This window comes from Caenorhabditis briggsae, assembly GCF_000004555.2.
Source record: "Caenorhabditis briggsae complete genome, chrIV, whole genome shotgun sequence".
NCBI lineage: Eukaryota > Metazoa > Nematoda > Chromadorea > Rhabditida > Rhabditidae > Caenorhabditis > Caenorhabditis briggsae.
In genome coordinates, this window is record NC_013487.2 from 12,469,070 (window position 1) to 12,483,144 (window position 14,075).

At 35.9% G+C, this 14,075-nt stretch overlaps 4 protein-coding genes across 4 annotated transcripts; 3 read left to right on the plus strand and 1 right to left on the minus strand.

Annotated features, from left to right (window-relative positions):
- Positions 1-393: 393 nt before the first annotated feature.
- Positions 394-14,075, minus strand: CBG08384 (the record flags this gene model as incomplete). Its single annotated transcript, XM_045236037.1, has 3 exons — positions 394-474; positions 13,720-13,902; positions 13,985-14,075. Coding segments are annotated over 3 exons (355 nt in total), but the record flags the coding sequence as incomplete, so codon positions are not given.
- On the plus strand, positions 3,830-4,155 carry CBG08387 (the record flags this gene model as incomplete). Its single annotated transcript, XM_002634532.1, has 2 exons — positions 3,830-3,951; positions 3,999-4,155. 2 exons carry the CDS (start codon positions 3,830-3,832, stop codon positions 4,153-4,155), a joined length of 279 nt encoding a protein of 92 aa, XP_002634578.1.
- Positions 5,115-7,836, plus strand: Cbr-mec-3 (the record flags this gene model as incomplete). Its single annotated transcript, XM_002634531.1, has 7 exons — positions 5,115-5,192; positions 5,713-5,763; positions 6,114-6,229; positions 6,277-6,349; positions 6,493-6,735; positions 6,782-7,109; positions 7,769-7,836. 7 exons carry the CDS (start codon positions 5,115-5,117, stop codon positions 7,834-7,836), a joined length of 957 nt encoding a protein of 318 aa, XP_002634577.1.
- Positions 11,615-13,368, plus strand: Cbr-srb-17 (the record flags this gene model as incomplete). Its single annotated transcript, XM_002634530.1, has 5 exons — positions 11,615-11,659; positions 11,704-11,841; positions 11,886-11,948; positions 12,893-13,111; positions 13,168-13,368. 5 exons carry the CDS (start codon positions 11,615-11,617, stop codon positions 13,366-13,368), a joined length of 666 nt encoding a protein of 221 aa, XP_002634576.1.

Sequence of the window (14,075 nt, forward strand, 5' to 3'; positions counted from 1 at the left end):
TCATATGCTACAAAATTCAAGGGAATGATGAGAAACATCTGTTGTCTCTGTAATGTATTCTAAGCAGTTGTACACATGTCACCCAATGTGAATTCTGGAGGCAGGAGACGTTGTCAATCTGAATTTTTAATGACAAATCGTTTGTCTCGAGAATTGTCTGGGACAGGACAATTTGTACATTTTTATGAGATTTTTTTTGGTTTTGTTTCAAAGTTTCTGTATCATGGTACTTTTTTGATAAGGAAATAGAAAGAAAAGACAGCAATAAAAAATTTTTGGTACTTTTCGTACGTTGTAGCCTATAGAAAAAATGTTGAAATTTTGAAGCTCAAAAAATTAAAAAAAATCTGAATGTTTGAAAATCTGAAAATCGAAAATACTGGATTCCAAGGTTTAGAGTTGAAGAATTTCAGAATCTCTGGATTCTATAAGTTTCGAATTTTGAAATCTTGGAATTTCAAAATTTAGGATATTCTGAAATTCAGAATTTTAGAATTTTAGAATTTTAGAATTTTAGAATTTTAGAATTTTAGAATTTTAGAATTTTAGAATTTTGAAATTTTAGAATTTTAGAATTTTAGAATTTTAGAATTTTAGAATTTTAGAATTTTAGAATTTTAGAATTTTAGAATTTTAGAATTTTAGAATTTTAGAATTTTAGAATTTTAGAATTTTAGAATTTTAGAATTTTAGAATTTTAGAATTTTAGAATTTTAGAATTTTAGAATTTTAGAATTTTAGAATTTTAGAATTTTAGAATTTTAGAATTTTAGAATTTTGAAATTTTAGAATTTTAGAATTTTAGAATTTCAGATTTTGAAAGTTGAGAACTTTGGAATTTTAGAAATTCTGAAATTCTGAAATTCTGAAACTTTGAGATTCTGAAATTCTGAAATTCTGAAATTCTGAAATGCAAAAATCCAGAAATTAATTCAGAATTTCAGAATTTCAGAACTTTGGAATTTCAGAATTTCAAAATTTTGAAAGTTCAGCATTTTGGAAATCCTGGAAATTCTGGAAATTCTAGAAGTTCTGAAATTTGAAAAATTAAGAAATCCAGAATCTCTGGATTTCTGAGTGTCAGAATTTGAGAATTTCAGATTTTCAGATTTTTCCATTTCCACACTTTCTGATTTCAAGTTTTTCCGTTTTCAAATTTTTAGTTTTCAGATTTTCTCAATTTCTGAAATTCAGAAATTCAGAACTTGATACTATTGAGCGTCAATTTTTTAAACGTTTTTCTAGAATCTGAAATTCTTAAACTCGTTAGTGTATTTATGTTTTCCTGAATTCTATAAACATGAATTCTTGATTTTGACCCAAGGTATACTGTATGCTCTAAACTATGATTTCATGATTCAAAGAAAAAAATGAAGTCATTTCTTAAAATTTATCACCGTGCTCAATATGTCATTCGTCTTTCATAGCACGGTTTTTTCCGTGATAACGACGTGCACAAAATTTAAATTTGTGTAAAATATTACAGGAAACCCAGAAATTACTTTTGTTTAGGTTTTTGATTTCTGACTGATTGTGTAAACAATAGAAAGAGAGGGTGGAGGTGTTGCTTATCAATTTGTGATTAGTTTTTGCATCGCATGGTTAGAGATGCAAAATTAGAAAAAAGATAGGAGAAAGCGGGGAATAGAAATTGACGAAAATACAAGTTGAACAAAAAGGGAAAGTCCTAGGTTTGAGGGACCAAAATGAAAAAAAAGAATTTTAAAAAATCAGTGGTCCCATTTTTGAAGTCAGATGACAAATTTGCTATCAGATGGCAATTTAGATTCACCAGAGGGCATCGAAATGCCAAGTAAATAACCAGTTGTTCTTTAAAGTTGATCTAGATCGTTGCGACTGTAGCCAACTGTGGTATACTGTAGGTCTAACATGTCGAAGATCGGTTCTTTTAAAATTTTTTGTAGGTATCTGTCAATCAAAGAGTTGACAAAATGGTTGTGTTCATGTGACTACAAAATGTATCAAGAATTAAATTACGAAATTACAATGTGAGTTTCTGTAAACCAGGTTAAAGAACATTACGATTTACCGTATTCCCTCTAACAGGATGCTTCTCAAACCGTTAGTTTTAAGCCTAAATATCTCATTTTTTGTAGAAGATATAAAAAAGTGGCCAAAGGATAAAATATTTATCAAAATTTCAAAAACATTTTGTCAGTTGACTACTTCTTGATATCTTTCACGGGAACCGAGATAATTGAGCTTAAACTTGACAATGTGGAGGCTCTTTTATTACAGGTAGTTTTAAAGCTCTCCGAATAAATAACTTTCAAATAAAAAAAGCAAACTTTTGAAGTTTTCAAATCCCAAGAGTTTGAAATTTTGTGTTTTGTAGTCACTTTATGCAATTGGCAATTTTAGAACCTGCAAGCCCATACGTGATGGCGCATAATTACACGGACTGATGTTTGTACTAACATAAAATTTGAGCAAAACATTGTACTGGGCTAAAATTTAAATTGTCAAAACTCAAATAATTCATATGTAAACGGGCCAAGTTTCAAACTATTTGATCAACTTTAAACTGAGTTACCGCTTGTCAAATTTGCTTCATCTCATGGAAATCACAACTAACATTACACCGTTCATCTTTGGACAATCATAACAATCCCCAAACTTGAGGAATGGCCTTGAAAATTGATGTAGCTTTGAATCGAACGTGAATTCGTATATTTACCAATTTTGTTCTTATGTCTGAAGATAAACCGTTTTAATCAGTTCGGGTAATTTTCTCCCACCATACCCGGAATTTATACCCGAAATCTCACAATGTAGACTGAGAATTAGTAGAATGTATGCAAGTACCCTTCATCAGAATTATAATTGGTCTTTTAATCTCATTTTCTCTATCCAATCCACCCAATTATCACCTCTACCTGTCACGTCATCTGAAGACGCCTCGACGGATACACATGTTTCCCGGAGGCTGACCTGTACCATCTTCTGGGCGTTTCGGTCGCGTTACGGTCGCGTCGCGTAAGCACCCCAGTCTTTTTTTAACCATAGCCTTTGAATTCTTCGTTTATTCATCTCCTCTATTGCATATTCTCCGATATCAAAGTTTCCTTTCGTGGTTTTCAGAGAAATTCTGGCGAACTGCAATGCCAGCGATCTGTAAGTGATTACTGTATTTTCCAAACTTCACCGTTTGCATTCAGGAACGCACTATTCCAAACCTCCCGACGTTTCAAAAATAATTTGATTCGAGACCTACCGAGAAATATGTTTAAAGTTGAAATTAGTCTGCAAATGATGGCAACGCTGGAAACATCCAAGGGGGACAAATTAGAATTGTTTTCCATCCCATACCTAGACAGTGACCGTTTAGATTTGAAAGATATTCTAGAATCGGCAATTTTCAGTTTTAGCAATGACAGTTTGGCTAGTCTGACCGTATCTATCGATGAGATGACTCGATTCTTAAAATGCGACATCGCTTCGTTGATCATAGACTGTGGACATTGTATAGGAAGGATGCCTCAGATTTTTGGATGGTTGAACGAGAGACAACAATCAATTAATCATTTGACAATTAAGTATGAAGCAGAGAGAGATGTTGAAGATCCCGACTTTTTATTGAAAAATATGAACGTCATCGAGTGTTTCTTCATCTACGTCGGCACTCTGCCTGATGGAATGCGACCTCTTAATCCGAAATTCAGATGTGATTTTTTGAGTGTTACTGATGTTCCATCAAATAATTGGATGTGCCTGAACGACATCTCAAATTCGGACTGCAAATACATTCATCTTGGTGCATCTGAATTCACTCCTACAGAATTGAGCACATTTTTAAAGTCGTGGAGAAATGGAAGAAATCAGAGAATGGAATACATCAACGCGAATTGATAGTGAAGATATGATGATTGAGCTGACCGATGCTCTGAATGTAGTGGAAAGAGAAGAGTCATTGATTCGAACTTTTGTGTTGTGAGTTTTTAAAATCGTTGCTGAACTGTTAATTTTTATAATTTCAGCGTTTCAACGCCGTGGGCTTTATTCGGAGGGCTGGATATAAAACGAGAGGATGAGAAAGTTGCGTCGGTTGTAATTGGACCAATATTACATGAGCATGACGACGGAAAACAAATTCGTGCATTTACAGTAGTTGTATGGCCAGAAGGTGCTAATTAAGACCTTATTTGTTTTTCATTGCTCGTTTTTTCACTGTTATTTGTGTCACTGTATTTTGATATCTATGTATTTCATTTATTGCTTAGAATAAACTTCTGTAATAAAAGCTTCGCTTTGAAAATGTTTTATTCGAAGACGCAATCGCCGATCCGAGAGACATCAGAACAAATGGGACCATTGGAACCATCGGAAACGATCGAAAAAATACCAAAAAATTCGAAATGGCCCTAATTTCTGAATGAAGTATTTTTCAGTAAAATTTGTAAAACCTATAACAGAAGGTTCCTCCCATTATCAAGTTTGAACTTTTTTATCTCAATTCCTCTTTATAACTTCATTTATAATGGCTTTAGAATCGCTTTGACAATTTCAGTAGCTACGAATCAAACGTATCATTATATTTCTACCAATTTTCGTGCTTTCAAGACATTTATGTCTGAAGATATCCCTGTTTTTATTTGTCCCGGTAACTGTGCGCCACCCTGTGTGATTCACTTCTGATTTTTTTTCATCCCGATCTTTCGAACCTTCCTGCAAAACTTCAAATTGGTTGTTGATTTCCGACACTATATTCTTTTCGTCCTTCTCAAAACTTCAAAAACTGAGCAGCGCTATATTTTTGGACAAAAACACACTTTCTCTCATTCGAAATGCATTGGTTCATAATGGATCGACCGAAAAACATACTGACCAGTAGCAGAAGTCAGGTGGTGATCGATAGAAAGACAAGGGAGCTGTTCCTGTTAACTTTTGTTGGGGGGACATCTCATCGGAAATGCATCTATTATCGTCACTTCTCCCTCCTTCTTCGCCCCCAGACTTTTCGCGCACATTAATAATCGATGGGGCCCAATGTCTTCGAGAAACCACGCCCATTTCTTGACATCTGGAGGGGTGATTTGTTACGGTGTCACTTTTCTCCTTCCATTTCGCGCATTTCACTGAAATTTCGGAAAAATATGGAAGTGCTAGAATCGAAACCATTGAGTGCCATTAGTATGGTTATTGACGCTATTGGAGTGGAACATGACAGTCAGGTTAGTCAAGGGCATGTTGTCGTAAATGTTCATATTTCATATAAGTCCCCTTTGAGCTTCATTATATCGGTTCCTATATGAGATATCAAAAAGTTTACAACTAATAGAATGTTTTTCGTAATACCACCAATATTTTATCAGTTGACAAATTTTTGATATCTCTCATAGGAACCGAGATAATCGAGCTCAACCACGATCATCAAAAATACGTAGAGCCATTTCCGAGCGGATCTCTTCGCCCACCTTATACACTTTGCGCTCAATTATCTCGTTTACTATGAGAGATATCAAAAATCTATCAACTGTAAAAATATTGCTGATGTTATGATAAACAAATTATCACTTGCAATTTTTTGGTATATCTTGAAGGAGCCGAGATATATGGGCTCAGTGTGGAGGTGGACCTTCTATTAGAGTGTTTACGGTATATATGTTACGTGCATAGAAATATAGTTAGGAATCATATAAACTTTCTTAACTCATAATATTTTTTGTAATCGAAAATACCTCATTTTTCTAGAACAAATGTTATTGCTGCAATGAGCAAATTTTCGATCGTTTCATCTGTCGGGTAAGTTTCTGTGAGAGTGGCTTTCCATTGTGGTTTTCTTGCTTCCGTACATACTTTTTCGCACATCGTCTCATAAGGCTTGCATTTTGGTCGGTCGAAAGTCTGCGACCGCCGACACGACCGCTGACCAAATTTTTTGAATTTGCGCGTCATCATGTCAGAGAGTGTTTGCGTACGCAGAATTTTCTGATTCACAAACTCAAACACTCTGGCATTCTAACGCGCAAATGCACGAACTCGGTCGGCGGTTGGTCGGCGGTTGGTCGGTCGGTCGACTAAACTTCCCGACCGTCTGGAAGCCTTAATCGTCTCAAATCATTCACTTCCCATACTGTGTGCTTCTATTCCAGATGGACAACCGATCATACCACGAAAATTGCGTGAAATGCGCCATATGTGAATCTCCGTTGGCTGAGAAATGCTTCTGGAAGAATGGAACCATTTACTGCAGTCAACATTATTATAAGTGGGTTTTGAAGGATGGATTGAAATATGGGCAACTTGATATTTCAGGGACTACAGTGCTCATAGATGTGCTGGCTGCAAGAAGGGGGTCTCGCCGACGGATATGGTTTATAAATTGAAGGTAAGCAAAATCCTCAGCCTCAGTCGGCAGCGGTCCGGACCGCGGCTGGGTTGCCGTGGACCAAACTGATACTCGAAAATAAGCTCACTATCAACCCTGTTTTCGATAAGCTTGAGATCAAATTTTTAAACCCTATCTTCCAGGCCGGGCTTGTATTCCACGTGGAATGTCACTGCTGCACACTTTGCGGACGTCATCTGTCTCCTGGAGAACAAATTCTAGTCGACGACACCATGATGACTGTATCCTGCATGTCCCACTACCCACTACCAATGGATGATCCATGTCCTCCAGTTGGACCATCAGACGTTCCTTCGTGCTCTTCTGATGCCTCAGCTGTTGCTCCGTATCCCATGGATGAGAGTTTCCCGTTTCAAATTAAAAAGGTAGGCATTTCTAGGTGGTTATATTCCTTATGCGGCTATATTCCAGGAAGTGGATGCTTACGGATACAACTTCGAGCATTATTCCTTTTCCGATTTTTGTGACGATGACTCCCGGATGTTGAAGAGAAGGGGACCGCGGACGACGATTAGGCAGAATCAGCTCGACGTGCTCAATGAGATGTTCTCAAACACCCCAAAACCATCGAAACATGCTCGCGCCAAGTTGGCATTGGAGACTGGATTGAGCATGAGAGTGATTCAAGTGTGGTTCCAGAATCGAAGAAGCAAAGAGAGGCGGCTGAAACATTTGTGCAATTATTTGAGACACTATGAGCAGAGAGGACTGATTCCACCGCCGATTCATTTTAGGAATGGTAGGTGGCGTTGGGATTTGGAGCTTGAAGCTAGAAAGCTTAAAGGGGGAAGGGATATTTTCCAGAGTTTTTTTTGAGTTAGGCTATTCTGGCGTAACGGTGTAAAATTCTTTCAGTTTGTTTTTCTGTATAACTCTACTGGTACAGTAGCAGTCAAAAAACGTTTAAAAAAGCAGGTGTCTTCCAAAAATCAGCAAATTTTTCAAAGTAGTCAAAAACTTGACAGCCGAGAACCAGACCACTTTAAATCATCAAAATGCCCGAAATTGAACCGAAAAATATGGTTTTGTGAAGTTATAGTGCGGTACTGGAATTTTGAAACAAAGTTATTTATTTCATGTCCCGCCAAACTTTTCCAAATTCGTAACCTACACAAAATCTTGAATTTTGGAATTTTCGGATTTTTGAATTCTTTACCTTGGCTCTCCTCGAGTTTTTGCCTTTTTCCACCTCCACCCTATTATCAAATTAGGCCTTCCGCAAAGACTCCACTTGAGATTCATATGTGGTTTGAGCTAGACCCGTCAGTTGACGTACTAGCTGAAAAAAGAAGTTTTGACTTGCCACGTCATAAATCAGCCAAACTCAATGGCATTTTGCGGTGTGGCTCTTCTTCTTTTTTCTTCTTCTTATTTTTATCCTTCTTCTTTTTTTTTCAGAGGAAATGGACGGAACCGACTTCAACTCGTTCTGCGGAAACTTCGAAGAAGAAGACGATGAGGATTGATTTATTTTATGGATTTTCATTTTTTCTTCTTTTGATTTATTATATTTGATCTCTATGCTCTCTTTGTCATTGTCATAAATAATTGGCTCAAGATATTCCAGAGGAAAGAAGTTTCTCGATTTCTCCCACCCGACCTTTTTGATTGGAAAAGTCACAAATTTTCAGAAAAAATGATAGAAAAAAAGGTCTGGAATCTAGTGTTGTTCTAGTGCTCAGTCTGGAGTTTTCCAGAGGTTTCTACTGGTGATTTTCCGTTTTTTTTTAAATTTAAATTCCGTCTCTCGTCATCATAAAATTAGGTCAACGTAGACTCAGCATTTTACCCCTCCCAATGCCGTAAACAAAAATTCCCATTTTTGATTTGAAGATTTGTGAATCACAAATATAGCTTACCGTAATATAGCTTACCGTATGTTTTGAAAACTACCAAGTTTCTTGCCCTCCGATAATCTAATTTTTTGTTTTTTTTTCTGAAAATTTTGTTATCAGAATGTTACTCGTGACTTCCTGCGTTCCAGCTAGAAATATTAATTTTATTTGAACCAGACCTAGATTGGGAAAGTTGCACAAAGTTCCAGATTTGCAAGTTTCACATTCTAGAATTCCCAAATTCCTTGGTGGCAGAAGTTATACTCCTGATCTCCTAGAAATGCCTTTTAAGCTTATGATATACTATACTACTGTATTTGTCGTAAAAAGCGCTTCAAAATGAACCTAGACACGACTAGGCTCCGCCCATTTTTAATTTTTCAAGTGGCACGCGACGCACGACCGCGACGCACCTGGAATACTGAAGTGCGCGGGGCCTAGTCGTGTTAGGCTCATTTTGAATCCATTCATATGACAGGACATTTGAATAACTCTCGTTGACCTAGAACCAATTTCTAGGCCACTAGGAGCAAAAGTTGGCCGAACACCAACAAAAGTTTCCAGGTTAAAAACACCACCAAGGTTTCCAGGTTCCACGATACCAACTAGGCTCCGCCCACTTCGAACTTTTCTGACTGAAAATGATTCCTCACGTTTCTAAATCCAGACTTTCGATTCAAAACTCAAGCTTTTCTCACCTTTTCCAATCACAGTCCAATTTTCAATGACGCACATTATCCTTGAAAAATTCTCAAGGCATTTCAGTTCAAATTTCTTCTAGCTCAAAGAATCAAAAGTTTTGAAAAATGAATTTCAAAGCATTGTAATCTCTACACTCTCAAAACTACAAGTGATATTTGTCACATCACCTAGAAGGCTTTAATTAGAGAGAAAAAGAAGTAAAGCAAAAATAGATACCGATTTGCATGTTTTTTCTTTGAAATTTTGATTCATTCTTGGTTTTTTATTTTTTTTAGACAAAGATTACGGTAGATTTACGGCTGGCTTAGTTGAGGTAAACCATTTAAATTTACGGCTGACCATAAAATTTTCGAATTTTCAAAGGCAGAATTAATTTGGAATTTTCTGGATTTGAAAAGGTTTTTGAGCTTTGGGTGCTTCCAAATGTTTGGATTTTTACCCTCCTGAAATTCTGGGTCTCTTCTTACTGTAGTCCCAGTTTAAAAGTACAAAGTCATTGACATCAGAAGTTACAGCCAAGGGATTGGTTGATGTACTTTTATTTGAGTAATTACATCACTATTTTTTTTGGAAATCTAGATTCTAGTCACAGTCATCAAAATAGTGAGTAATTTTAATTATAATGATTGGATAAGGGTTTTTTTGCTATAGGCACGTTTGCTGATTTCAAATCTAGAGGCAAAAATTACCGAAAACTCTGTTAGAAGGCCAACCAATCCGTCAAGTTTGAGCCCATACATCTCGGTTCCTGTAAAAGATAGAAAAAAAAGTGGCCAACTGATAAAATGATAATCATAATATCAAAAATATTTTGTCAATTTACCACTTTTTTTTCGATTTTCAAAGTCCCATATTTCGTCCCAAAAGTCCCATAGTCCCATACTTAAAAGTCCCATATTTCCAAACCCTTAATTTTTGTTGCATTTGCTTTCTCATCTACCGTAATCTACATATCCCCTTTTTCCTTCTCATCTATATTCTCAAAAAAGTTGTCCGTCTAAATGACAAACTGGTCCAAAAAAAGCACACAAAAGTGTAAACTAGCTTCGTCAAGAAAACTCTACAAGAACGACAGGAAACGAGCACTCTACTCGTTTTTCCGATCGAGCTAATTTATGCATTCCCTTGTTTTGTCCATAAGATGGAAAATAGACAGAAACACATAATAAGATGTTAATTCTGGAGCAATCCAAGAGCTTGGCGATTTAGAATTGAATCTCACGACCTCCCCAAAAAAATGTATGGGTAGTCTCGAGTTCAGACTACTGAGAGGAGCAGGTGCACTACGATTGAGTCATGTTGTTTTGATCTCTTTAATCCGTTCTTTTATAAAAATGTTTATCGAGAAATTGCAGAATTTGAGTTTTTACCTTTTTCAGGGGGAGCTCTAGAACCTAAACTGTCGTTTTTCTCTACTAGCAGCCCACGCAAACCGTAAACTTAGAACTTAATTATCTAAGTTTCTGTGAAAGATATCAAAATTTTGCCAACTGATAAATTGTTTATCATAATGTCAACAATATTTTACCAGCTGACAAATTTTTGATATCTTTCACAGGAAATAAAATAAATCGGATTAAAGTTGGAAGGAATTCGCAACCTAATAGCATCTAGTTTGAGCTCATTTATCTTTGTAATTTCAACTATTCCAACTATATTCAACTATTTCAACTATAATTTCAACTATAGCAAACTATGTTTTTACGAGCCAAATTTTTTTTTTGCAAGTTTTCCCAAAAGATAATGCACAAAATTTCCTTAAAAATTCGCTAAAAACCGCTCTCTACGCCCATTGTGAGCCGAGTTACGCTTGTTTGAAGTTTTTCGGTTAGTTAAAGAAATTCTAGAAAGTTGATTTCTAGTGGGTTTAGTTGGAAATTCAATTTTCATACACATTCCTTTGCGAATCTAACAAAAATTTTTATCATAATACCAACAATATTTTATCAGTTGATAGTATCATTGTTAAATCTTTTACAGGGATCCAGATACATTTAATTCAAATTTCCTGGATTCTGATCATCAAGTAGACGGTTTGTTATTTGAGGAATAGCGGCGGCAGGGTTTAAGCCGCTTTATTGCACAACTACAGTACCCCAAGCTTTAAGTGACCATTCTAATTTGTGAGAATTTTATATGAACCTATTCAAACTGTTAACTTTGAGATCAATTATCTCGATTTCTATAAAAGATATCAAAAAGTGGTCAACTGATAAATTGTTTATCAAAATATCACCAATCTTTTATTAGTTGGCAAAATTTTGATATCTTTTACAGGAATCGAGATAATTGAGCTCAAAGTATACGATGGGCTTTTATCAGAGCAAATACGATGATATTTTTCGAGCTACAGTACCTTTTTTGGCTTTTTAGTTTTGATGTGATTTTTAAGAAATTTTAATTTCAAACTTCTGATCTTTCTAAATCCCATACTGACCACTGATCCCATTGCACTGTCCTCAAACTATCCAAATATACTTTTCCTGCCAATATTTTTCATCTTTGTCAAAAATGTGACAAGTGTCCCATGTCAATTAGAAATGTGTACTTTTTTATGTCCCTCCTCCTTCTTCTACTTCTCCAAATTGTTGTCCTTTTGTTCACTTTTCATTGCTGACGCCATTTTGACCGACTAATTGAATTTCCAAATTTTTACTCTTCTTCTTCCAATTGTTATTTGAAGAATTCACCATCCGGGTGTCCTGTCATGTACAACTACGCGGTGCAACTTGATGATGAGTTTTGTACTACTGTAGGTTTCCGAATCTTGCATTTAAATTCCAATTAATTCTTCAGATGTTTTCTGGAGCATACCATCCGGCGTTCCAGTCCGTCAAAGGGTATCATGTTCTGCTATCCATTATATCCATGTTCTCTATATCTTATTTTTTCGTTGCCTACAGTAACCTATTAGCATTTCATTTTAATATCAAGGTGAGTTTCAGAGCTGGGATTCTGAAACTTTAAAAAAATTCCAGATTTTGTTCTTCTTTCAATTTTTCGCATGTTTCCTTCAAGCGGCAATATTGGGTATAGCACAGGTGAGTAAAAATGGAATTAATAAGAAAGGAGAAAAAGGAAATAACAGGTTTTAAATGTTTCTAGTTTAGGTTGCATGTCCGAAACACCTGGTTTTTGTGTTTTGGAAGACTATAGAGGTCTAGATTTTTGATTTCTGTAGGCACACTGATAAAAAAAGTATATCTTTAGACATATCTTAGAAGCACGAAAATTTGTAGAAATATAATTTTAGACTTGATTCAAAGCTACTGAAATTTTCAAAGGGCTTCTGAAAGTCTAGGTATTGTTATGATTCTCAAAAAATTCTTGTGATTTTTATGACATGAAGCAATTTTGATAAGCCATAACTCAGCTCAAAATTTTTCAAATAGTTTCAAACTTGACCAGTTTACTAATGAATTATTTGAGTTCTTGTACTCCAAATTTGAGCTCAATACGCCACTTTACTAAAATTTTATGCTAGTATAAACTTGAGTATAATTGAAGCCCTAATTTACAAAGACATGTTTGAAATGTTCAGACTCACCGGACAAAATCTATTACCGTAAAACCTATACATATTAGAGGGACCGACCCTTCTATTTTTCCGAAGTACCTCCGGAGGGCCCTTCTATTACAGGTGCCCTTCAATTAGAGAAGGCCCTCGTATTTTCCGGCTATTTTTTGCAAAGATTTTCATAGAACATTTTGGTGAAATCTCGCTCTTAAACTCTTTAAAATCTATAAATTTTATCAGAATGAGCAATTTCATCAAATTTCCTTTTATTAGAGGGGCTCTTCTATTAAAGGGGCCCTTTTAATATAGGCTTGACAGTATTTTTTCAGGCATCTAAAGTTGATGATTTTCGCCTAAACCTATTTAACAGGTACTATCAATGTACATGTGGACCCTAGATTTCTATTTCTTGGGCCAAAACTTTAAAGTTATTCCGGATTACAAATTCTTCATTCTATACTTTTTCAGACCCATCATCTTGTCCTCGCCCTGATTTCCACCAACCCTTGCGATGTCGTTCTTCCACCTTGGCTCTACACATCTCTCAATCTCCCATTAATATTCTCAATGCTCTGTATGGAGTTCTCCCAAATCCTTATGGTCATTGAACGGACTTTGGCCAGCTGCCTAGTTATCTGCTACGAGAAATCCACAAAAACTATCGGGATAGTTCTCACGGTTATCGCGGTATGTTCATGAGATGGCATTTCTTGAGATTTTGTCTGGAAATTGAAAAGTTTCAGATCATAGTCCCACTCATAACATGTTTGTATATGTACTATGATGATGAATTCGATTATCCACAAATGAGTGCAATGGCTACATCTCCTGATAGTGAAGTTAAAGTCAATTATATTTTTATCACAATCAATGTTCTCAATTTTCTAACCCTCATGCATTCAATTGGACTTTATCGCCATAATCAACGGGAAGTCAGAGTGTGAGTGATTAAAGCTTTTCGGCAAATTTAGCCGGCCGACCGACCGCCGACTCAGCCGACCCAGCCGACCAAGTTCGTGCATTATCGTGCCAGAAAGTAGTCACGAAATTTCCATTGGATACCTCCAAAAATCGGGTTTTTACGAGTGCTTTGAGCTGATATGACCTTTTGAAAAATGAGGCTAGAGACGCAGAGAAACGAGAAACGCTGCGTCTCTAACCCAAAACTTCAAACTGCCATAACTCGGCTTCAAATGGCCGTGGAAACTTGATTTTTGGCGCATATTGCCAGAAATTTTTAGCTTTTTCTTATTATCTAAAAATTTCAAGATAACTGATTTTTGAAAACTTCTAACATGTCTATTCAATAAAACGTGGGCGCCACTTCCTGGNTGAGCTGGAATGTAATAGTAGCACTTGTCATTCGGTGGATAGTTGTATGGATAAAATGGCGAATTAATGGCGCCGTTGCAATAGAAGTCGTTATTCGTGCGACATCCAATGAAGTCATCTTGGGATATAGTAGTCTTCGCGTGGCTCTAAAAAATGGTTGTTAATTTTTTCAAAGAAAAGTATTCCAATAACTATGTCAAAACCCAAAACAGAATCTTATAAACTCACATGTATCAACTTTTTGGCCCTCAAAGCTTCTACCGTTCCGAATAACGAAGCCGCAATAATGCTCAAAATGAGAATCAGTGATTGATTCGAC